This window comes from Crotalus tigris, unplaced genomic scaffold, assembly GCF_016545835.1.
Source record: "Crotalus tigris isolate CLP2741 ecotype Arizona unplaced genomic scaffold, ASM1654583v1 scf7180000023822.163328, whole genome shotgun sequence".
NCBI classification, from domain to species: domain Eukaryota; kingdom Metazoa; phylum Chordata; class Lepidosauria; order Squamata; family Viperidae; genus Crotalus; species Crotalus tigris.
Genome location: NW_024100207.1, coordinates 124,053 through 150,686, shown reverse-complemented (window position 1 = coordinate 150,686; position 26,634 = coordinate 124,053). Strand labels below are relative to the sequence as shown.

Genomic DNA, 26,634 nt, shown 5'->3' with positions numbered 1-26,634 from the left:
AGAGAAAAAAAAATCTTCATTTTTTTTTCTTTTACCTATCATCTCCTTCCATTCCTACCATGCAAAATTTCTCTTCATCACATGTGTTCCAAGTTCTTCAAAATTAGGAAACCATCCACTACATGGACTTCAAATCAGCTATTAAAAATAAAGCATGTGGGGAGATGCACTAATTTGTAATGAAGAAACATAGGTAGACAAATGTGAAGCACCTTTTTTCTAGTTCTCCTGTCAAGGTTCTCCTGATGCTCTTGCTATCAAACTATCTTCTCCTTTCACTCCAATCATGGTTCTCTTATGCCATCTTGCCCTCAAGACATGTACTTTTCCAAGTTTCCTTGTATGATTTAAGCTATTTATTTTCCTTCCAACAAATAGTATGGCAACCTACATTTTTCTAAAGGGGAAAAAAAAACCTGACTATTGTTTGGAAGGACAGATACTGAAGCTGAAGCTCAAATAATTTGGCCAGCTAATGAGAAAAAGGGACTCATTGGAAAAGACCCTGATGCTAAGAAAAGTTGAAGGCAGAAGGAGAAGGGGACAGCAGAGGATGAAATGGTTACATAGTGTCATCAATGCAATGAACATGAATTTGGGCAAACTCCAGGAAACAGTGGAAGACGGGGGGGGGGCTGGTGTGCTGTGGTCCATTGGGTCGCAAAGACACAACTTAGTGACTGAACAACAACCCTGCATTTATTTGTAAAATAAAAATGCCCTTTTTCTTTACAAAAGCGAGAAAAATAATATCAGGAAACATAATGTGATCTAGTTGTTTCGAAATGGAAATCGAATGATTTGGCCAGCCTCCACCTGAATCTGCTCATAGACCCATTTTCGGTTGCAGCGACATTCCGCCCCACACTTTGTTGAATTACATTTAGGACAAGGGTAAAAGCAGCCCAGGCAGTTCTTCTCTAGACAATCACACAAATCTGTTTTATTGGAAATCAGATGACCGTGTTTATCATATTTCTTCAGAGTCCTATAAAATAGCAGAGGAACTTTGTTAGATTGTTAGAATATGAAGTAAAAAGTAAAAATGCACTGCAAAGCAAAAAAAAAAATCTCCAGAATTCCGCTATGATACTATTTTAATGTACAGATAAAAAACACTTTTATCTTTACCTCAGAAAGGAACGCAGCATTACAAGAGAATCTATTTAAAAAAGAAGGAAGAAAATTGCTTTGACAGATGGTTCCTCAGGACTGCTTAGCATGGGAATATTTTTTAACTCAGATAAACTATAAATGGCAGCAGTGATGTGCCAGATTGTGTGCTGTTAGGATATGCACTTTTTTAATATGAAAGCAATAATCCCCACTGGAAAAGAGAACTATTAGGATTCTGATCAGCTGCATAAGTCTTAAAAGCAGGGCATGCAGAGCAGCAAATTAAATTCTAATTAAGCAGAGGATTGCCAGATTGCTAATGTGGAAAACAGCCAGCCACATAGACCGGATAGCAAATTTAATTCCCATCGAAACTAACTAGAGATAAAAACTGGCATGTGGCTATAGTTTTGAAGACTGCATACAGGTAGTTGTTGACTTATGACTGGTCCCTTAACAACCATTCAAACTTATGACGGGCCCAGAATGGGTGCCAGCCAGTAAAGCACTTCTGACCATCATAAAATATCATGACATTCCCCCCCCCCCCGATCATGTGATCACATTTTAGACACCTGGCAACTAGCTCACAGCATCCTGTGATGACTTGACCATGATTTGTATCCTTTTTGCTGGCAAAAAAAAAAACCACCCATTCAGAAGAATGGGTTCTCATTTATAAGCAGGGTATTTACTTAATGATCACAATTTCACTTATTAGGGTTCCAGAATTGGTTCAAAACCTTTTAAGATTCCCATTTAGATGCAAAACTACATAGAACTATCGATCGGCATACTGAAGTTCACTTCTACACTGCTGAATGTTTTTTCTGTGGTTTCTTAGAAATGTTAAATAAAATACATAAGGACAAGAACAAAATCTATATGCAGCATTCCACAATAACTCTCCTAATTTACTCTTGTTCCTTAAATTTTCCTATGAAGAAAAAAATCTTCGGAATTTAGAAGAGAGATTCTGAATATGAAACAATTTGAAATTTTTTTGAAATCCAGAAAACTTTGCATACTATTAATGTTAATTGTATTTTATTGTAATATTCTCTCTCTGTGTGTATGTGCACACATGTGTGTGCATGCGTATGTATATGTGTATACATAATACACTAAATTTAGAACAATATTTGTATTTGTCTAGGCTCCACCCACTTGTAGTATGGTACATACTACTCCTCTCTATGACCAAATACAGCCTTCAGCTCTAAACCAATTTTACACCCTTAATCTACCAAATGATCTATAATTTAATACTGAGCAGATTTATTCTGTCTTAAATGCTTAAATAAGCGAATCTCATAATAGTCATAATTGTAGCAATCATGGTAATTATGGATAGATTGTATACCACTAACTGCAGTAGAACTTTCAAGAAGACATGCATTAGTCTGGAGCTTTAAGCATCTGATGGTAATTAAATAACCCTGCAAATTTCTATTTTCAAAGCTAATTTAAAATATAGGAAGAATATGGATATATCATCTTACTTCTTTGTAGTATTAAAACAATCCTGGTTTATCATTGACATACAGACTTTCTTTTGTTGTTCCCGAGTTTCTGGGTTGAAATCTGCCAGCAGAGGTCCTGGATTTTGAAATGCCAAGCATTTTAGCTGTCGTTCAATTTGTTGCTGTGAACAAACATGCTAGTGGTTACAGAGATAACATGTTCACAATTACGTTTATGAATTCAGCATTAAATGAAAACAGAAGCTTTAAAAAACCAGCAATTAAATTGCAAATCAGCAGTCTTTTTCATAGTAATTTCTGCTAAAACATAAACTCAAATTCCCTTTTAATTAATGCTGATTAAAGATTAAAAAATATAACATTGTAGCCCGTCTGTAATTTTGAATTATATGTGATCTATTAGTGAATCAAATTTGGTGAAGCCATCATTATTTATCTCCTGTGTAGCTCAAAGCAGAATGTCTATTTTTGGATTCTAGATAATCTATTCACCATGGATTGCAGATACTTCATCAGATGAATTTAGAGGAATGGACAAATTACATTAGATTCAATTTACCTGATCTGCTAAAAAGGCAGAAAGAACTCAACTCCTATTATTTCATTTGTAAAATAGCATTTTCAGCATAAGCTATCTATTTAGTCCATCTGAATTACATCATACTGAAGTAAGGTTAAGGATTCTAATAGCTAGCTGAGGCTGCTACTAACATGTCCCTCTCTGGTTCTGCACTGATTAGCAGGACTCTCCTACTGTGCCTGTAGTGGAAAAAAATGAACCTAACAAACAAAATGAAGACTTCCCCCCCCCGCCCCCCTGCCCCCCCTTGTATTTTAGATATAACCTAGGTAAAACCCAGTTCCTCTCTTTGCCTAAAAACCCCGCTCTGCCTGACAATAGAATTCACCACAGGAATGGGGACAAAACCTGCCCAATTTCCCACAACTGACCAGCCATTCAGATCCCTAGGATTTTCTGCCTTGTAGCCCTCAACTTCTATTTTAAAAAAGCTTTACTTTTCCATTGGTCGGGGATCCTTTTTTTCCTACAACATGCATCCAATAATCAATGCAATAACCATGGTTTTTCTCAGTGTTGTATTCCTTACTTTGGCAAAATTCCTCAACAGTGCCAAACACACACTCATATCTCACAAACAATACATTTTCCCATTTCACTTCGTAACCCTTGGGTGACAGGGGAAGAAGAAAACAAAGGGGAAGGGTTGATTTAAATTGTGTGGCCTCCATAGTCATGCTTACTGTGACTCAGTAGCAAGGTAGGGAGTGTTGCTGTCCTTACAAATTCAAGATAATGACTGATGGGTTCACCAGCTTCATTTTCATCCCTATCAACAAAAACACCACCTCCAATTGTTCTCGATAATGTATGGCAAGGTAGGGCTAAAGACTGTAGACATTCTCTCCTATTGGCCAGTCAGCCAGATTTTGAAAGTACTGTATTTATTTATTTCCTATGGGACTATCAATGTCCTGCCTATGTTCTTCAAAAAGTCCAAATGTCTTCTGGGAGATGGATTATTTCTGTGTCAAAAAAACAGACCAAATAAAAGGCTTTGTAGAGCAGATGTCTGGTCTTTGTCGAAGTCAAGCCTGAGTGACCATAGGGATCAACATCCAATGACAGGCTAAAAAGAGAACAAGTTCACAGCAGACTTCAGCAGCTGGACAGAGCTCTGAGGCATGGTAGCTGGTCTTTACTACAAGAATTGAGTTGTACCACTTCGACAGCAGAAAAACCAAAAGCAATGTTAGGCTGCTCCTGCAGCAAACAGGATGAAGTAATTATATGTTTCAATTAATATGTCCCTTAGAACATTAGCTTTTAGCTTTGTCGTGCAAAGGGTCTCAAAATCAACACCTGGCTACCTATGACTAAGAAACATATCTGTTTCAAATCCTAATGATTCACTACTATTCAGTGTAGGCAATATTTTTATATTATGTATATCTATATCAACAATAATTTTCATCATGCTCTTCTCTTTATGCAATGAGAAGCATTATGCAGAGTGCAGAAAAGTAAGAAAAGTAATGAGCCGAGGTGGCGCAGCAGTTAGAGTGCAGTACTGCAGGCCACTTTAGCTGACTGTGTTCAGCAGGTCAGCGGTTCAAATCTCACCGGCTCAAGGTTGACTCAGCCTTCCATCCTTCCGGGGTAGGTAAAATGAGGACCCAGATTGTTGGGGGCAATGTAAATATATATATATATATATATTATATATATATATATATATATATATATATATATATATATATATATATGTAGGTAGTCTTTGGTTGTTCGGGTTTTCTCCCGCGTAAAATTGGAAGTGTCTTGGCGACGTTTCAACGAAGTCCCATTCGTCATCTTCAGGCTGGTGTTTTCAGCTTCGTGCTTTGAGCAGCAATGTGTGGTCTTAGCTGTTTCTTCCTTTTAACTGCCAGTGGGGGTATGAACTGATTGGGTGGGAGCTTGGCTGTGTTCTGATTGGGTGGAGGTGTGTTCTGAATGGTTAGGGGCTTGGCTGTGCTCTGATTGGCTGGGGGAGTGTTCTGTTTGGTTGTGCTCAGGTTAGTCTGAGTTGCAGAGGGGTTTAAGATTTTGGGCTGCCTTGCTATTTTTTGGCTTCGCGTTCGTGGTCGTGCCTCCTCTTCATGGAGGGTGTCAGTTTGCTTCATGTATGGATTGGAGGGGTTTAAAGTGGCTAATGATGCAGCTGTGGTCTGGCTTCTGGTTTGTGGTCGTGCCTCGTCATCGGTGTGGCTTTGGGTTTGTTTTTTGCGTGGATGTGTGGTGGTGACATCCTGTGTGGTTTTTGTGAGTGTGGGTCTGGTATCATTTTTTGTGTTAGGGAGTCGTTTGTCAATAAGGGCGGGTTTCCAAATGGCTGGTAGGCGGGAGGTATCATCTCGCTTGTTCATGCTGTGTGGGCGTTTTTCTATCTCGATGGCTTCTCTGATTATTCTGTTATTAAAATGTTCACTTTTGGCAATGGTTCTGGTATTTTTAAAGTCAATTTCATGTCCTGTGGCTTTAAGGTGTTGGACCAGGGAAGATGTTGGTTCCTCTTTTTTGACTGAGTTCTTATGTTCTTCAATGCGTGCACTTATTCTTCTGTTGGTTTGTCCGATGTATGTGGTGGGACAAGTGGTGCATGGGATTTCGTATACTCCTTGATTTTCTAATTCAATTTTATCTTTGGGGTTTCTAAGGATGGTGGATATTTTTCTGTTTGTGCAGAATGCTGTTTTGATGTTGTGTTTATGGAGGATCTTACTGATTCTTTCTGTGGTGCCTTTTATGTATGGGAGGAGGGCTTTGCCGTTTTCTTGTTCTTTGTCTTGGATTTTAGTGGGGGTTTCTTTTTGGATTAGGTTTGTAATCTTATTTCTATGGAATCCATTGGATGTTAGTACATTGGTGAGAGTGTGTAGTTCGGGTTTTAGGTGTTGTTCGTCAGCTAAGCGTTTTGTTCTGGAGATGAGTGTCTTGGCTACAGAGTTGATCTGTGCTGGGTGGTGGTGTGAGAGAGCGTGCAGATAGCGGTTTGTGTGTGTTTTCTTCTGGTAGATGGTGTGTCCTAGGGAGCCATTGGATTTCTTGTAGACTAAGACATCCAGGAAGGGAAGTTGGTTGTTAGTTTCTGTTTCCATGGTGAACTGTATTTTGGGGTGTAGGCTGTTGAGGTGTGTGAGGAAGTTGTCCAGTTTTTCTTTCCCATGTGGCTAGATTATTGACAAACGACTCCCTAACACAAAAAATGATACCAGACCCACACTCACAAAACCACACAGGATGTCACCACCACACATCCACGCAAAAAACAAACCCAAAGCCACACCGATGACGAGGCACGACCACAAACCAGAAGCCAGACCACAGCTGCATCATTAGCCACTTTAAACCCCTCCAATCCATACATGAAGCAAACTGACACCCTCCATGAAGAGGAGGCACGACCACGAACGCGAAGCCAAAAAATAGCAAGGCAGCCCAAAATCTTAAACCCCTCTGCAACTCAGACTAACCTGAGCACAACCAAACAGAACACTCCCCCAGCCCATCAGAACCACAGCCAAGCCCCTAACCATTCAGAACACACCTCCACCAATCAGAACACAGCCAAGCTCCCACCCAATCAGTTCATACCCCCACTGGCAGTTAAAAGGAAGAAACAGCTAAGACCACACATTGCTGCTCAAAGCACGAAGCTGAAACACCAGCCTGAAGATGACGAATGGGACTTCGTCGAAACGTCGCCAAGACACTTCCAATTTTACGCGGGAGAAAACCCGAACAACCAAAGACCTACATACAAATACCCGCGAAAACCTCAGAAAACAAATATATATATATATATATATATATATATATATAATATTATATATATATATATATATATATATATATATATATTGCTTACTGGTGTACACCGCTTAGAGAGTGCTTGCACTTAAAGCGGTATATAAGTCTCACAAATAAATAAATAAATAAATAAATAAGAAACAGTAAACTAAAAAAAGAAAGGCATGCTTTTTTTAAAAAAAGAAACATAGCTAAATGTAATTTATTTCAGTATCATTCACACCACTCAATACTTTTCTATCCTTGCAAATCATGTTTGCTACCATCGTGTTCATATACCATTTCATATACTGCCTTTTGTTCTTAATTTCTCTCTTTGTTTCTGAAGATCATCAACCCCATCCATGATTTCCTCAGTCTTTCCCTTTCCTTTTCATTCATCCTGTCTCCAGAGTTTGTTTTTTGTTTTATTTAATGTTCCTTTGTTCTATCTGTGTGAAACTACTTCAGCATACTTCTTTCACTCACTTTTCTATTAAACATTTATTCCTCTGACACTCCAAGTCACAACGTTTTATAATCTATGCTCATTATCAAATGGGCCTATAGCAGTGGTGCGAACTTATGGCATGGGTGCCAGAGGCAGCACTCGGAGCCCTCTCTGTGGGCACATGTTCCATTGCCTCAGCCTCACCTCCCCCCATGACCCCTCCTCTCCAGCAGCCCTCCTGAAAGAGAGTCACCCCTGAGCATGGCCCACGCGGAGCAGCTCAGCCAAGGACATGGCAGCCAGGCAGCATAGATAAGACTCTTCCCTCACACCCCATCGTGCACAGTTGATGCTGCAGGGCGCGGGTAGAAGGCATGACTGCCATAGCGCTGCTGGGCTGCCTGGGCAATCTGCGGCAGGCCCTGGAGGAGGTGAGTGGCCCTGCGGGAAGGTGGGGTGAGGGATGGAGGCAGGACAGGAGCGGGGCAGGGGGTGGAGCAGGAGCAGGGCCAGTTTTTGGGCACTCAGTCTCTAAAAGGTTCACCATCACTGGCCTATAGTTTTGTACTTCCATGCCCCATCCTGGCACTGATCCATCAGGACTTTTATATAACATTTATTAGTGATATATAGACCACATTACCACTCTTAGTGGAACTGATCCTATACTGGGCAGTTTTGACACATGCAGGAGCAATCAAAGACCATTTTTATACCAAGTATGCTCACATTATCATATGCAAGGTAAGATTTCTAATTCAGAGAATAATTTGCAACTAGCATAGTGTTATCAGCATCCCACTAATTGAGCTACACAGAACATACTGACACACTCATGATACTTTATGAGATTTCATGATACTTCCTGATATATAATCTAAAGATTCTCCAAAACATCACATTATAATTATTCACAGAACAAAAGGAAAAATGCTGAATACATCGGAGGTAAACCAAGCATAATTTATAGTGGATCAATTTTAAATTGCCAAAAGATATTTCTGCCTCTGACCATTGCTCTCATAAAATTACTCTTTCTTAGCATCAAGAATTATACTTTGCTCAGCAACAAGGGATCCACCATCCACTCTAGCCCAAGCCCTGTGGGAAGAACCAGATATTATTGATTCATTTAAATGTCAGAATGGAGGCGGTACAAACCTCAGTGAGGATTTTGTTCCAGAAGGCAAACACCACAGCAAAGGAGCCTTACTTCTCTATCTGGCATGTCCTGCTGCAGCTAAACATTTGCTATCATAGAGAAAGGCTCCATATCTGAGCAAGTTTATACAGCATATGGGAGATCAACCTGCATCACAGTTATTCAGGTCTTAGGACACATTTACTTGTACATGTTTGAGACTTTAAAAATAAGCCAGAAATAAAATGAAGCTTGCCTCAGGCAATTTATGCACCCAGCATTGTATGATTGAAGCAATAAACCTCAAAGTGTTCCAGCAGAAGTCTTTCTATGCTCATGTACTGTCTAATATACAGCATTACTCAAACTCAGAGTGCTTATTGTCTCCTGGTAAAAATGAAGTCTGACTGGAGAAATTATTATTCTACCTACCAGGTAAGGGTTGAATGCCTTGTCCTTGCAATTTATATAAGATAGACATTTCAGAAACTTCACAGGTAGTAGTTCACATAGTGTGCTAATCCATAATTGTAGCAGTATGTGGGAATGACCTTGAGAGAAGGGGTGAAGAGATGCTGCCTAGGAAATAATCAGATAAGAGAGGACATAGCCTGAAGCTGCATAATGGCTAGAGAAAGAAACTCAGAAAGAAACCTCCTTAATCTCTCAGGCTATAAAAGAGATGGTGGGAGATTTATATTAGCAGACTTGCAAGATTCTGTTAATGTACCTTTACAATAAAGTAGAATTAGTTAATCTGTTTGTGCTAATTCTCTGTTAGCAGACAAACACAGCTTATAAGCATAGGCATAGCTTTTCTAGGACGGATATTTTAATCCTAGTTATCTTGTCATGCTGCCTACGCTGTTAATAAATTTTTGGATAGAGGAATCTTGCAACCCATAAGTAAATAGTGCATTTATTCAACATTTGGTGGGATAGCTCAGAAAAATAGAGGCAATTTGTCTGTGTTAAATAGTGGAAGTGGGTAAGTGTGCATACTACACCTTACTATGTTTTTCTCAGACCATGTTCATTTGGAGTATAAATATATTAATGCATTTTACTAATTATTCAATATGCAAAAGAACCTGCTTTAGAAGTTACAGCTCTTTCCAGTCATCTGTAAATCAAACTTACAGGGATATTATGGCTGTTTCAAGGAAATTGTGCAGGTGCCGGGTAAACAGCAATCCTGTTCTGTCCAGCTTTGTAAATAGGAGGCACTGGACAGAGATGCTAGGGAATTGGATGATATTTTTTGGGAAAATAAGTTCTATCTGAAGATTTATCAATTGTTTGTCAGTGGTTTTAGAGAAATGAATGAAAGATTCAGGAGCAATAGAATATTTAGATGGTTATTGTTATGTCCCGAGCCTTGCAAACGGGCTCGGGGCGTTTGCAGACAGTCCCGGGCAGGTGCAAGCTGCCCGGGACCAGACAGGCTGTCGCCAGCGCCTGTGCACATGCGCGGGTGCTGGCACGGGAAAAGTAACACATTGACCCGGGAATTGCCTATATAAGAGGCTGGGAGCTTTTGGGCGTTGCTGAAGCCTTCACCTGTAAGCTGAACACAGAATAAAAGGAAACCTGAGAACTACAACTGCTTCTCGTGTCTGCTTTTCGCCAAGGACTCAACACTGGCGACGAAGGTGGGATGCCTTACATCGCCTGGAAAGGAAGAGGTGTAAGCTTACCCAAGTGAGTCCTGAGCGGCGGAACGGCATTGACTCGGCAGCTACCTGCCAATCCAGTGCGCATTCGGGGGTAGGCTGGCTGATAGACCCGTCTCCTGAAAATGGCAAAGGTTGGAAGGCTTTCGGAATTCGACGTCTCACATCCAGAGCGGTGGGAGTCCTATGTAGCCAGGGTGGAAAACTACCTCAAGGTGAAACCAAGTGAGGGAAGATAGCTTGAAGGCTGCCACCCTGCTTTGTGTCTGCGGTCAAGACGCCTTCGAAATCGCAGAGAACCTTGCAGCACCTGTCCCATTAGAGTCTGTCAGCTACGCAGATCTAAAGAAGCTATTGAAGGAGCACTTCCAGACCAAGATGTCCGTCATCGCATGGCGCCACATCTTCGAGCAGAGGGATCAACGATCCGGAGAGTCGGCCAAAGAATACATTGCCGCATTGAGGAAGGCCGCCAAGCACTGCGAGTTCAAGGACCTCGAAGAACGACTGAGGGACCGATTCGTGTGCAGCTTAAGGCATTGAGATCTACAACAGAGGCTTTTCGCCAAAGAAGACTTGTCCTTCCAAGATGCCTTAAGGGAGGTCACCACAGAAGAAGCAGCAGGCGGCGCCGTCAAAAACATGCGGCCGATCAGGAACAGTCCAAATGTTGCATCCGTGCACCAAGAGGACGTCCAAGGGAACTCCGAGGAGGATCCGGACGAGGAAGTCGACCGTCTCCACCCCACGAAGGAAGAGAATCAGAAAGGAAGCTCTGCAGCTCCCCTCAAGTGCATTGGCTGTGGAGATCGCCACAGGAGAACCGACTGCAAGTTCCGCTCCGCTATCTGCCGGGCGTGCGGGAAACAAGGACATATTGCAGCTGTGTGTCTGGGCCGACGAAAGGTACAACCTCAGGAAGAACCGCGCCTGAAAGGTACCAGGGTCCCCAGCCAGAATAGGGTAGGTTTTTGCGCTTCGCGAAGAAGCATCTTCAGGACAGGCACACACAAGCCCATCAAGAAAAAGCTGTCACTCAAGGTGAAGCTACAAGGGGTTCCATTAACTATGGAACTAGACACGGGGTCTGCCCTTTCAATCATATCCTTACATACATTTAGGAAGATTTGTTCCGGCAGTGGAACTCAGGCTAAATTAAGGCCTTCTGACATTGTGTTAACAGACTTTCAAAATTCGAGAGTGTGTGTTAAGGGGGAGGCCACCCTTAACGTACAGTATAAGAATTTTGAAGGTCCACTAGACCTATTAGTAGTAGGGGGTGAACGAACGAGTCTCATAGGACTCGATTGGTTTGAAGCCTTGGGGATACACGTCACGGGGCTCAACAGCTTACAAACACTCGACCTACAGGAAGTCTGCAAAGAATTTGCAGATGTCTTCAGCCCCCAGCTGGGCACATTCAAGGGACCCCCTGTGTCCTTAAAACTAGACCCCACTGTCACTCCCATTAGAATTAAAGCAAGAAGGGTTCCTTTTGCTTTAAAGAGTAAAATTGACACGGAGTTAGACAAACTGATCCAACAGGGAATCCTAGAACCTGTTGATTCCAGCCCTTGGGAGACCCCCATTGTCACACCTCTAAAGGCAAATGGGGACATTCGCATTTGTGCTGACTACAAATGCACTCTTAATAAGGCATTGCAGCAACATGCCTATCCTGTTCCTGTGGTCAGTCATATTCTGGCCTCCCTCAAGGGGGGGCGCGTTTTTGCAAAGCTTGACCTAGCTCAAGCGTATCAACAGCTGCCTGTTGATGATGCTGCTGCTATAGCTCAACTATTGTGACCCACAGGGGAGCCTTTAAGGTAAAAAGGCTACAGTTTGGAGTGAATGTCGCTCCTGGGATTTTCCAAAGCGTAATGGAAAACACACTACGGGGCATACCGGGGGTTTGCCCCTACTTTGATGATGTCTTAATTGCAGGAGACTCCACACACATTCTAGCTGAAAGGCTAAGGGCTGTTCTGTTAAGGTTCAGGAAAACAGGCCTCAAGCTCAAAAAAGACAAATGCAAAATTGGGGTGCCTTCTACTGAATTTCTGGGGTTCAAAATTGATGCTGCTGGGATTCACCCTGCTGAATCCAAACTAACTGCCATTTTAGAAGCACCTAGGCCAAAGTCTAAGGCCGAACTTCAGGCCTTTCTGGGCCTCCTGAATTTCTACAATTCCTTTCTTCCACATAAAGCTAGTGTAGCTGAGCCTCTTCACAGGCTATTAGACAAACAAGCAGTGTGGCAGTGGTCACAAACACATGAGGCTAGTTTCAATGAGGTCAAGGCCTTACTCACTTCTAACAGTGTACTTGCACACTTCAATGAGTCCCTTCCTGTGTGCATCGCTTGTGATGCTTCCCCTTACGGGGTAGGAGCCGTCCTGAGCCACCTCAGGTCTGATGGAACTCAGGTTCCTGTTGCATATTACTCCAGAACACTGTCTTCTGCTGAGCGCAACTACGCTCAGATAGACAGGGAGGCTCTGGCTGTTGTTGCTGGAATTAAAAAATTCCATGATTTCTTGTATGGCAGGCATTTCATGGTCTTCACTGACCATAAGCCTCTGCTGGGACTGTTTACCACACGTAAACGAACGCCCCAAATCATATCCCCTAGAATGCTTAGGTGGTCTATTTTTCTGTCTGCATATGATTTTTCCTTACTCCACAAGCCTGGGAAGGAAATGGGCCATGCTGATGGCCTCAGTAGATTGCCCCTGCCAGTAGTAGAAGCTGACCCTGCGCCAGCTGTCAACATTCTATCCATCCAAGCCTTGCCCGAGTCCCCTCTGAATGCCAGGGATGTTGCTGCTGAAACAGGCACGGATCACACACTTTCACGTGTCCTTTCTTGGGTTTTGTCTGGATGGCCTGAGCACTGCCCTAGTCCTGAGTTTCAGAGTTTCTGGTCCAAAAGGAACGAGTTGTCCACTTCTCAGGGTTGTCTGCTTTTGGGAAACAGAGTTGTCATTCCCACCTCAATGAGGACTAGGATCTTAGAGTCCCTCCACGAGGGTCATCCTGGCATTGTTCGCATGAAGGCCCTTGCGTGCAGCCACTTGTGGTGGCCTGGTTTAGATAAGGACATTGAGGCTAAGGTGCATGCATGCCACCTGTGCCAGCGCTCTTGCCCAGAGATGCCCCAAGCTCCTGTGCATAGATGGGAGGATACACAGTCCCCATGGTCTAGGGTGCACATTGACTACGCTGGGCCCTTTCAGGGCCAGTTCTTCTTGGTCCTCGGTGACAGTCATTCAAAATGGCTTGAGGTTGTACCTGTCTCATCCACCACCACTGCAAAGACTATTCAGGTACTGAGGGGGATTTTTGCTGCACACAGGCTTCCAGATGTCATCGTGTCTGACAACGGCCCTCAATTCACTTCCTCCGAATTCCAAGCTTTCTTACAGGCTAACATGATTCGTCATGCCACGTCTGCACCCTTCCACCCGTCCACCAACGGTATGGCTGAACGCATGGTCCACATCACAAAGGACGCCTTGAAAAGACTCATCTATGGGGACTGGCATCACAGGTTGGCTGACTTTCTCCTTTCTTACCACACCACACCGTCCACTTCTACAGGGAGAAGCCCAGCTGAACTTCGCTGGGGGCGCAAACTTACTACGAAGCTGACCAGTTGCATCCGGACAGACTGCCTTCATCTACTTCACATCCTAGGGCATCTAGACAACTACTTGTGGGTGCCCCGGTTTGGACTCGCAATTACGGGCCTGGTCATACATGGGTCCCCGCTTCTATTTCCAGGGTCACAGGTCCTCTATCCTACAAGGTAGCCCTGGACAACGGTCGTGTCCTGCGTCGGCACATCGACCAACTCCGCCCTAGGCGGGATCTTTCAGATGAGACTCCTGGGTCTTTTCCAGGGGGGGAGGGGGACCCTTTAGAGCAAAGGGAGAGGCACGAGCTGCTGCCCACCTCCAATGATGGAGCCACAAACGGCCCATTCCAAGATTCCGCGAGTGCCCCAAACAGGAATTCTAAGAGCCTATCCAACTACCAGGCATTCACGCCTACTCCAGCCAGGGAGTCACCCCGTGGGTACAATCACTATTCACCTGCACAGCACAGTACTCCAGTCAGGGAGGATACCCGGGAGCATCCCAATAAATCATACCCCGCAAGAGAGCTGGCACATAATCCCCAGAGTTGGCCTGACCTTACCCCAAGTCCTACAGGGGGTCAAACATACAGGGAGGTGGTCGAGGAACCAAGTCCCGACCGCAACACCTCTAGCCCAAATCAGGGAGTAACTGAGTTTGGGGAAGGTACAGAAACCCACACGAGCCCGGACACAGAACGGGGTTTAGGGAATGGACAGCCTCCTGACAGGTCTTGGACGGACCTAGGAGATTCTACAGAGACGCCCAGCAGTGGCTATCACTTCAAGGGGCCCGAGGGCCTACAGCTAGGCAGGTCAACCAGGTCACAAAGTGACAGAAGCCCTGGCCTGACGAGCCCGGTGGGCGAGCAAGCAGGCCAGGCATTGGGGCACAGTCCTTGGAAGGCACCAAGGCAAGATAAGGAGAACAGGTTCACGTCTCCCTTCAGTCAGGGAACACCTGTCAGAAACCCAGAGCTGAGAAGGTCACAGAGAGCAAGGAAATCTCCTAAGTACTTAGAGGATTACATAATATTGCTGGCTAAACAAAAGCCAGTAAACAGTAGGAGCACTGGGGAGTAGAACACTGCATCAAGAAATAATTGTATGTTGGTAGTAGTCTTAGCCCGGGGGAAAGGGGTGTTATGTCCCGAGCCTTGCAAACGGGCTCGGGGCGTTTGCAGGCAGTCCCGGCAGGTGCAAGCTGCCCGGGACCAGACAGGCTGTGCCAGCGCCTGTGCGCATGCGCGGGTGCTGGCGCGGGAAAAGTAACACATTGACCCGGGAATTGCCTATATAAGAGGCTGGGAGCTTTTGGGCGTTGCTGAAGCCTTCACCTGTAAGCTGAACACAGAATAAAAGGAAACCTGAGAACTACAACTGCTTCTCGTGTCTGCTTTTCGCCAAGGACTCAACAGTTATCATAAGCATATCAGGAGCTAACAGGTGCTAAAGTAAGGGCAGTAATAGATGGGATGCCATAGAATGCTGTAACCCAGTGTTTCTCAACCATGTATCTTAATTGCCAAGGTTGATAAACATTGCTTTAATCAGATTTTGGAAGTGGCCATGGCATAGGACAGAGGTAGGCAATCTTGGCTCTTTTATGGCTCGTGGACTTCCACTCCCAGAATTCCTGAGCCAGCATGGCTCAGCTTCGAAACCTCTCCCTTTCCCCTCAGCATGGCTGACTCAGGAATTCTGGGAGTTGAAGTCTATGAATCATAAAAAAGCCAAGGTTGCCTATCCCTGGCACAGGAGAAAGTGCATGCTGATAAGGTGGTATATGTCATAAGATGGTATATGTCAGTGATGGCGAACCTTTTAGAGACCAAGTGCCCAAACTGCAACCCAAAACCCACTTATGCATCGTCGGGTGCCGGGTGGGTGTGGCCATTGGGTGGGTGTGGCTGCGGTGGTAATGCAGACTGGGTGGGACTAAAAAGTTCAATTAATTCCAACTTTGCAAGATCTTTTTTTTTCCCGCAAGAAGTTGAAATTGACTGATTGTTTGAACATATTTTTTTTTGCACATGGTGGCAGAGGCCTAAAGCGAAAAGGTTTTATAAAACCCAGCTGAAGACATAGGACTGGGGCGAAGGCACGTGTGCCCACAGAGAGGGCTCTGAGTGCCACCTCTGGCACCCATGCCATAGGTTCGCCACCACTGGTATATGTGGTACCCAGGCTATTCCCTGCATATGCAAAAATATCAATAAGTATTGTTGACCAAAGGTAGCTGTGACTTGGGTTCTCTGGGAATTGATTGGGCACCCACCAATATCGATCTACCTGTCTATCTATTTGTCTGTCTGCCTTTCTATCTATCTAGCTTGGGATTTCTATTTTGTCCTGCTATTTGCTCAAGTGGTTTTATGCTGTACCAGTATAAAGTGCTGCCCAACTAGATTTTGCCTGCAGGGGAAAAGCTAGTAAAGAGAACGCAGAAAATAATACTAAACACCAGGGGAAAGAAAAACTAATGCTAAAATAGCCTGAACAGGAACAGCTACAAAAGCTCCAGATCAGGTATCCAAAAGCTACTTTCTTTCTTTATTCTTTTTATTTGCAGCACACTTGGAATGGCTTCCTACTCAAAGCTCTTCAGTTGCAAAATACTCCTATAAATTAAAGCTACACAGTGTTCAGGAAATGGCACCCTCGCTTTATGAATAATTACATGGGCCTTGAATGGAGAACAAGATAAGAATGAGATAATTCGGATCATTCTAAGAACCCCTTGGCGGGGGAGAGGACAAAAGAAAAAGAAAAACTGTTTGTCTTTGTCTTGCACTATAGTCAGGCAATAGACCAGAAGGCCTAAAAGAAATTTATGTCATTCCATGGATGGCACTGAATCAAGGTGTATGCAGAGAGTAGAATTGTATTAACTTATCTCACGTCAACATGACAAATCTACAGCAAAAGGCTGCTTTTGCAATACCATCTGAAATTGGTAGTAGCTGCAGAAAAAATAATAATTTGTGGTACTGCAGCTGAAGACACTGGAGCAAAAGCTAAAGATAAATAAGGAGATTGCAATTTTGAATGGTTCATGTTTGCATTACCATCCCCAAACAATATTTTCTGTTCCTTTTATTTTTCTAACTGCACGAGCTAGGATGGTCTCTATTTTTCTGACTTTTTTTTAAACATAAAAATGTTTTAATTCTTATAAAATAAGGGAATGGTTGAAAAATATAGCTAAAATGAATTCTTGTTTTCAATTAATAAATGCCAGAATAGATTTCAGCCAACCTGAAGAGCTTTATCAATTAGCTCTAATAATGTAGAAATATATATATATATATAAATAGAACTTTAGTATTAGAAATACATTAACATTAACTCAAGTATGGCAAAGAAACATTTCCAAAATTACATAAGCAACATGTCAGAGGAAATGGATAAAATGGATAAAAACCATCCATGTCTAAGACTTTGGACTTAAAGCATGGAAAAAATAAGATAGATGGTCTAGAACACTATTTCATAAACAGACATCCCATTAACTTTGACAGAAGTTCAAAAGAAAGAGATGGAGAATGAATGCACACTTCTTCCTCTCTTCTCAGCAATATTTAGCTCTGTGTATACTACATAGATTGTTATGTCAGCTCTTGTTGTTGTTGTGTTGTTAATTGCGAAGTCGTGTCTGACCCATCGCTACCCCATGGACAACATTCCTCCAGGTCTTCCTGTCCTCTACCATCTTCTGGAGTCCATTTAAGTTCACACCTACTGCTTCAGTGACTCCATCCAGCCATCTCATTCTCTGTCGTCCCCTTCTTCTATTGCCCTCAATCTTTCCCAGCATTAGGCCCTTCCCCAGTGAGTCCTTCCTTCTCATTAGGTGGCCAAAGTATTTGAGTTTCAACTTCAGGATCTGGCCTTCTAAAGAGCAGTCGGGGTTGATCTCTTATAGGACTGACCGGTTTGAATGCCTTGCAGTCCAAGGGACTCGCAGGAGTCTTCTCCAGCACCATAGTTCAAAGGCCTCAATTCTTTTGCGCTCAGCCTTTCTTATGGTCCAACTTTCACAGCCATACATGGCAACTGGGAAAACCATGGCCTGGACTATACGCACTTTTGTTGGCAGGGTGATGTCTCTGCTTTTTAGTATGCTGTCTAGATTTGCCATAGCTTTCCTCCCCAAGAGCAAGCGTCTTTTAATTTCTTGGCTGCAGTCCCCCATCTGAGGTGATCTTGGAGCCCAGAAAAATAAAATCTGTCACTACCTCCATTTCTTCCCCATCTATTTGCCAGGAATTGAGAGGGCCGGATGCCATGATTTTGGTTTTCTTAATGTTGAGTTTCAAGCCAACTTTTGCACTCTCCTTCTTCACCCGCATCAAGAGGCTCTTTAGTTACTCTTCACTTTCTGCCATTAGAGTGGTATCATCTGCATATCTTAGGTTGTTGGTATTTCTCCCGGCAATCTTAATTCCAACTTTTGATTCATCTAGCCCTGCCTTTCTCATGATGTGCTCTGCATATAAGTTAAATAGGCAGGGCGACAGTATACAGCCTTGCCGGACTCCTTTTCCAATTTTGAACCAATCAGTGGTTCCATGTCCAGTTCTCACTTTGATAAGATACTTTAATAAATGAAAATAACTTAAGAGTATTTATGTATCTCAGATTTCTATGCATTTCAGTTTTATTACGTATGACAGTATTGTACATACATTTCACAGAATACTTTTATCAGCAGTTGCTAATTTTAAAATCACAGTAAGTTTATAGGCTAGTGCTTTATATATTACAATATTAATGAAATATTTTTCTGACTTTTATCTTAGACCTTTTGTGAGCTGTGGGTATGTTAAGAGATAAAAAAATAGGACAGAGTCTTGACCACCAGAAAGGAGATGTAGATAAAAGGCTTTGGTCAGACTTAAATTGTGCAGCTCTCGCTTAGTGACTCAGTATTGTAGGGTATATAAATGGAGCTAAAAAGTTAGCATCAGAAGAGATTTATACATCACAGCCTCAGCCCAGCTTGTGAACATTTGGACACTCTTTGTTTTCTTGCACCAATAATTGCAGAATGATCTGAACACCACAATGGATGCACACACTAAGGAAGTCTGAAATGAAGCATATGTTCTGGTGCAATCTTATCTAAATGAACAAACATTATCTCTAAGAATATGGGTAAACTATTTGTGGGCTGAGCAATGGAAGCACTTTGTATGAAAATATGTAGCCAATGCCCCACAACTATTCAACTACATATTAGGAAGTATATTTATATCAATACCAAATTCCAGGAAAAAAAATGTCCAGAGATTCGTAACAGAAAAGGATAACCTATGAATGAAAAGCAAGACCTATTTTTTTATCTTTAAATGTGAATTACAAAACATTTTCTGCAAGTTATAAACACTTTGGAGATTTCTGAAGTTGTACCTGTTGTTTTTGCTCCAAGGTCATCTCCTTAGTGCATGCGCTGCTCCCTCCTGCCAAGTCCCCTGCTGCAGATGGGGCCTCCGAAGGACATGGGCCTTCTAAGCAATCACCCATTTTAAAAGGTATGCAAAACCTGCAATGAGAAATCCACAAATAATGGATGTATAACTTTATCAGGGAAAATGCCAAGATTTTGGACTGTTTAATTGAATGCCTTGATAATATCCGTAGGTGAAGCATTTTCAGCCCAACGTTTCTTTAAAGCAGTGGCCCCCAATCTTCGGGACACTAGGGACTGTGAAGTGAAGAAAGATTTTTTCACAGACCGGAAGGGGCGTGGTTTCATGTGCTGCCTGCACCCCACAGATGGGGCTTCATTTGTTTGCCCGGCCCAGTTTCTAGCACACTACAGCCCAGTCCTGGTCCATGGACCGGGGGCTGGGGACCCCTGCTTTAAAGAACCAAACTTCAGCTTGGTTTTAAGGCAGAGGTGTGACAGTTGTTACATTAGCGTGTAGGTTCTGCTACAGTCTGGCCAGTAGTTGCGATGATTGGATTTGTAGTCTAATAACAACTGGTCCAGTAGTCCTCAAACTATGACTACATTGAGACCAAAATTTTTGTTGCTAAGCAAGATATTTGTTATGTGATTTTTTCCGCATTTTATGACTTTTCTTGCTACAGTTATTGAGTGAATCCATGCAGCTGTTAAATTAGTAACAGAGTTGATAAATAAATCTGGCTTTCCCTTTGATTTTGCTTATCAGAAGGTCGCAAAAGGTGACTACATGACCCTGGGACACCACGACTGTCATAAATATAAGTTCAGTTGCCAAGCATCCAAATTTTGATCTTGTGACCACAGGGATGTTGCAGCAGTTTTAAGTGTGAAAAATGGTCATTTTTTTTCAGTGCTGTTGTAACTTTGAACAGTCATTAAATAAACAGTCGCTATTTTAGACAGCAACGCTCATCAATAATCCCAAGAACAAAACATTACAAGATTCAGTTTTTGATCACTGGCATTTGTTAAGATATTTTTTTTTACTGTTGTATAGCTAAATACTTTATATCACACGGCCTTTTGCTGTCATTATTCTGTATACCATTCAAACTCTTTGAAAGTAAAACCTGATTGGGAATATGTATATGTACATTGATTTGGAAAGAAACAAATGAAGAAATTATAGAGTAGAATAAAATGCCATGTGATTATATTTTTATACACAATTAGCTTTAAATTGATTGTCCCATAAGAGGCAAGTTTAAGTGGCCATTTTAACAAGTGCTACATTTCCATTTTAAAACTTCCTACATAACAGTTTGGTAATTAATCCATTGTGAATCTGGCTTCCCCATTGACTTTGCTTATCAGAAGTTTGCAAAAACTGATCACATAATGCCAGACACTGCAACTGTCATAAATATGAACCAGTTGCCAAACCATTTGAATTTTAATCACACAACTATGGGGATGCTGCAATGAACATAAGTATGAAAAACAGTCATAAGTCACTTTTTTCAATGCCATTCCAACTTTGAACAGCCACTAAACAAACTGTTGTAAATTGAGAACTACCTGTACATTATTAGGCCTGACGTTAGGCCTACACCAGTGTTTCTCCACCTTAGCAGTTTGAAGAAGTGTGGATGTCATCTTCAAGCTATGCTGGCTGAGGAATTCTGGGAGTTGAAGTTCACACATCTTCAAACTGCCAAGGTGGAGAAAAACTGGCCTACACTACTATACAAAAAAAAATACCATAACAAGAATTATAAAATATAGCAACCTCAATTAAGGTTGGAAAAAAGTTAAACAGTTTTGGAACTGGTTAATCTAGTAATATCAAATATTTTTTTAAAAACAATCCTACATTAAAAGAGGAAAATTGCATTGCACTGAACTTATTTATAGAAAGACTTCAGGTTCCAGGGAAGCTACCAGTCCTGAACTCAAACACTATCTTCTGACATGTGCAACAAGGCTTGGTTTTAAAAGGGACAGGTGTCAAGTAGTGCAATTTGCATATAAATTAAAGGCCAGGACATTCACAGTCAGGGAGAAGGTCTCAAAAAGTCAAAATAACTGGCAATCATAAGATCTTGCTCAGAAGTTTGATTCCGGTTACAGCCTTAATCTTTGGTCTGCTTATTTATGTTAACAAATGGCCAGGGTTGACCCCCTTCTCTCCTCTTCCTTATAATTGTATTAATTAATTTTATAAATAGAATGCCTTACTTTACAGGCAACAAATGTGTTCCGTAGTTATGAATTCAGTTATTTTGTTATTTTGATTTTGTCCTATCCTATTTTCAAATATAGTTTCTGGACAGTGACATGTATCAACAGATATTTATGTTTGATATATTTATTTATCTTACATGTTGCTCGCCTCACTGTCCAAAGTAACTCTGGGTGGCTTACAAAGGCATAAAATTATAAATACAAAAACATTAAAAGCATTAAAATTAATATTAAGATAAATAAATAACATTAATATTAAATAAAGATTAAAAACCAAGAGCATGGATGTATGGGCTGGCTTTTATCTCTCACTCAACCAACCAGCAGAGAGAGAGAGAGAGTTTGTGTGTGTGCACACATGCATATCTATGCTCACACATGTAAATCTCTCTCTCTCTCTCTCTCTCTCTCTTTCTCTCTCTCTCTCTCTCTCTCTCTGGGAGGGAATCTTCAGGATTAGTTTCAGAAAATGTTTGACTTTATATTTTTTTCAGTCTACTTTTTCTTTTGGCTGATTTCTTTTAAGCTTCAGGGTTTCTTTCCGTTGAGTAAATCGACATATTAACGCCAGGAGCCATGGTGGCACATTGGTAGAATGCAGTATTGCAAGCTAACTCACTGTTCACTGCAAGGACTTTGATTCTGACCAGCTCAAGTTGACTCAGACTTCCATCCTTCTGATGTCAGTAAAATGAGGACATAGATTGTTGGGGGCAATATGCTAACTCTGTAAACTGCTTAGAAAGGGCTATAAAGCACTATGAAGCAGTATATACGTCTAATGCTATTGTTATTAATTGTAGGTGATGATTTCGAGTGTTAGATTCGTGTATCCACTTAAAGAACAGCAAGCCCCACTCTCCCTTTAGCACTCCATGGCAAACAGTATCTTATTTTTAACTGATAGAAAAACCAATTATCTCCCTATCATATGCAGATAGCCACCTACTGATTGTAACAAAAATACACACAAACACAAAAGTTCTGGTTTTGTTGGAACAAGTTGTTTCTCTGCAAATCACTGTGGACAAAGGTTCTACCTTGGGAAAAAAACCCACAGGAATATTTTTGAAACAGCAATGTGTTACCTTTTAAAAGTGCTCAAAAATCTAATAATTGAAAGTAAGCTTTTCATTTCTATCAGCAGGACTAACCTCAGGAACCACTTCCAATTTTGTGGATCTTGTTATGACTTCTCTCCCTTCTCATTTTAGAAAAATGGAGCTCTTATTTTTTCTGCAGCGCTACATGTGTAAGGAAATGCAGCCTGGAATGTATTGTATTTCTATACACATTTCATCAATTGTCACCAAAAGGAATTTCACAAACATAAACAAATAAAAACCCTCACATTAAAAAAAAAATTCAGCATTTTCAATTGCAAATTCAGCAAAAAGTAAAAATAATCTACCATTAGGTGTCAGTGTTGTTCTATGGAGTTGAACCATACCACAGTTTATCATTTTTTATGTTTCCTTTCTGCATGGACTAAATAATTAGGCTCCAACTAGTCTAGCACTTGGAGGGGAAACCATCAAATAATCCCAGATTTGTGTATTAGAATAGGACTTCGGACAAAATATCCTAGAAGAAAGTAACAGCAAATTGTGTTACTGTCAAGAGAATCCCCTTACTTGATTTGTCTGTTGAATGCGTCATCCCCATCCACAAAGTTGTTCCATTTACACTGTAGGGAAGGATCACTTGTGGACCAACTTTTCATTTAACCATGTAGAAATTGGTTGCATATTTTAGTTAGGAGGTCAAAAATTCCAGGTTTAAGTTCCTTAATAACCCTTGGTCAGAAGCCATCAGGACCTAGTGATTTATTTATGATGTTCAAGATTTGATGAATTCAGCTAACTTGCTTCCAATACAGATAATTATATTGATTGATAACACATCAAAACAATTTCTTCCCAAGGTGGATTAATGAACTTAAAGCAATCTGCCCAAACAGTTGCCTTTCCAAAATGTAGAATGCAGACAGTCATGCCGGCTACAAATTTTCGGAGCTGTAACCCAACACATCTGGAGCACATTAGGAAACACTGATTTAAAGCAAACTAGTAACTGTGTACAGCTATTTTATTATAATAATACACATTATTCTGTATCCAGAAATCCAGTAAAACTCAAAAACAAAAATCCACTATAACTCCAAGGTTTTGTCTAGTAGCAAGATTGGTATACAAGACATGGATCCTGAGATGTCAGTATGTGTCTGTGACTATAAAAAAAAATAAATCAAGATTGCAATTTTAATTATATGATTGCAGACATCATTTTCCTTTTTGTGATCTCCCCCACCTTGCATCATATAAAGATATTCATTGCTAAATGGGAGAACTATTAGTTATTATTACTTCATTAGCTTAACCTACTATTCCTTGAAATTAATCTGATCATTATATAATGTAATTATTTGCATTTAAAATATTGCAGATGTGACTTTCAGTATTACAGATATATGCAGCAGCTATATTAATATTTATCCTTAGATGCTTTGTTACTATTCTTTATTTCAGAACTTAAGGATTCAACTGCATTTTAATTTACATGGCTTTAACAACATATTCTGTAATCAGCTGTTTATTGGAGAAATAAAACTCTTCCCATTGTGACTGAAGTCAGGAAGTACAATTTCTGTGGTTGGAGTGATTTGGTAACATTTCATCTATTCCCCAAAGACCGAAACCAGAGACAATGTTCCCAAAGCATCATGCTCCTAGCAACACTAGATAAATAAATCTAGTTTTACTTTGATTTCTTTTCATATTTTTTACAACATATACAATAAGTATGCAAACCAGAATTATTTTCACATGAATCAGCCACTAATGTTATTTCATAGAGCACCTGCTTCAAAAGAAGTTTGCCTCAAATAGTTTCAAATATTTATCACAATAAAATCTTTTGAATAATGAGTCAATCCATCTTAACATGGTTAGAATTTTGAATTGTGTAGTTTCCTGTAAAACTTAAAACAGAACTTCCATGTAATGTATAGAAGTTGGAGGTGGCTCCTATATTGTCTTTTCAACATTGGTAAAAAAAAAATAAACATTGATTCTTAAATTATTTTTTTATATATTCCACAATGAATATTCTATTGCATAAAACTACAGGCATAAAACTACATGCATTAAAACTACACACATGTTAGAATTAAAAATCTTTCTTATGCATAACCTACAATGTTTATTCTTTTTCAGCTAATTATATTCTGTTTACTTGTTCTACAAAGGAAAATCACACAAGAGCTAATATAAATAAACATGAAATAAATGTTGAATTCCATGAATTTAATGACAGACAGTAAATGATCATTACTAAAATTAGCATCATCTTAAAGGTCTCTTTTTGAGGTGTAAAATTAAGAATCAGGATGCTGATTCACATTTTCAAAAAAAAATTACAACAAACGAAACATCACTTGAATGGTCTCCTTCAGGTACTTATTGATCAAGTTAGTAATTCTTACTATGTCAAAATTCTTTTTTCAAAACTTACCTAACAAGATTGTTAAAATGCAATAAACAATCTGATAGTGAATTTCTGTTAGAGGTACACTCTGCATAAATTCAACTGTTAGTAGTGGTACATGGTCTGAAATCCTGCTTATTGTCTCTCAGTAGCAATGCTACTTGTTTGCTCACAAACGTAATTGGACACAATGGGCAATGTGACTGTGCTAATTAGTGTACCTACTAGTGCACCTGAGTCACATTTAACCAGGGATTCTGCAAGCAACATGAGAACAGCATCGCTTCATGGGGAAAAAATACTTTAGAATCAAGAACTGCAGTTTTACAATGTTCCTGTTTTTTAATTACCATACATTCATGCAGAAGATGAATGTAAGACTTTTAGCACTGATATTTAAGTTTTTAATTTGATTTTCTGATCCAGATGAATTTTTACTTTGCTGGTGATACACAATACAGTCAAAGCCATCAACTGAATTAAACATTTAAACTTGCAGGAGGTAGGGAAAAAATCCATGAATATGGTTAACTTTACCTTCATCACAATTCCAAGATATTCTATAACAATGGAGAGTTTTTTATATTATTGAGAAACTCCTGAGAATGAAGATAGAGTCTTCACTGACATATTGCAAGGCTTTTTGGAGGAGAAACCCCTGAAGCTAGTGTGGCAAGAGTTGGTACATTCCCAACAACTCTTTAACCCTCTGCCTAAGTAATTTTGCTCTAACTAATGAAGTTGCTCAGATTAACAAAGTTTGGTCCAGTTGCCATGATTCATCCTTTAGACACATTATAAAATAGGTTTCTGTAACTTGGCTTTCTTCTAGTGAAATGCTCAGATTTTTATTTGTTTGTTTTATATGTAAAGTTAGTCCATATTTTTAAACAGATTTCCTGAACGGTGATGTCCCAAGTTCAAGATTCTTTAATAAGCATAAAAACAAATAGCTTCTTATTTTTCACTTTTACTGAAATGGCTAAGGCCAGCCATTAACTAATTCTAATTGGTGTATTTTTATTGGATATTTCAGTGGTGGCAGAAAAAAAAGGAGCATAATAGTCACCTATCCATTTGATTTTAAAAATCTAGTATAATCAAAATAATTTTTTAAAAAATCAAAATAATTTAAGCAGGTTATTCTCTTCACTAAAGACAAGCAATTGGAATTTATTTTCTTCCAGCTTTTTCTTCCAGCTATTGCAGAACTATAACTTTCAGTATCCTTCAATACTGGCCAGACAACCAGAACTTGCTAGTAACTAAGCTTAATTTTAATACTTCAGGTTCCCCACCTAGGGGAATCTAGGGCAATTTCAATAGATTAAGGAATTACTCACATAAGTCTTCAGAGAACAAAAACACACACTATGTACACTACACTACTAGACCTACCTGCTTCAAAGTAAATTATACTTAGAAAATATATTTGGATTATTATATATTTAGATTTGCAGGCTGGGCGTGCTTATTTAGGAAAAAAACTCACTGAATTCAATGGTATTTATGTCTAATTAACCACGCAGAGGCTTGAATGAGGAGAGTTAAACTCACACGTTTTTTCTTGGCACATGTAATCAGTCTTTCCTCAGGATTTTAAGGACAAAATGTTCCTGCCTCAGCTATAAAGGATTTCTG

The 26,634-nt window shown here is 40.6% G+C and overlaps 1 protein-coding gene across 3 annotated transcripts; it reads right to left on the bottom strand.

Moving 5' to 3' along the window:
- Positions 1-673: 673 nt before the first annotated feature.
- On the bottom strand, positions 674-25,222 carry ARL14EPL (ADP ribosylation factor like GTPase 14 effector protein like). 3 transcript variants are annotated; one of them, XM_039321730.1, is made up of 5 exons: positions 25,021-25,222; positions 19,263-19,395; positions 8,973-9,119; positions 2,619-2,761; positions 674-988 (listed from the first exon to the last, which is right to left on the bottom strand). In XM_039321730.1, exons 2-5 carry the CDS (start codon positions 19,374-19,376, stop codon positions 772-774), a joined length of 621 nt encoding a protein of 206 aa, XP_039177664.1. In that variant the 5' UTR covers positions 19,377-19,395; positions 25,021-25,222; the 3' UTR covers positions 674-771. The 3 variants fall into 3 exon arrangements, with proteins under 3 accessions (XP_039177664.1, XP_039177663.1, XP_039177665.1); XM_039321729.1 differs by lacking the exon at positions 25,021-25,222 and adding an exon at positions 20,842-20,930; XM_039321731.1 differs by lacking the exons at positions 8,973-9,119; positions 25,021-25,222 and adding an exon at positions 20,842-20,930.
- Positions 25,223-26,634: the final 1,412 nt, after the last annotated feature.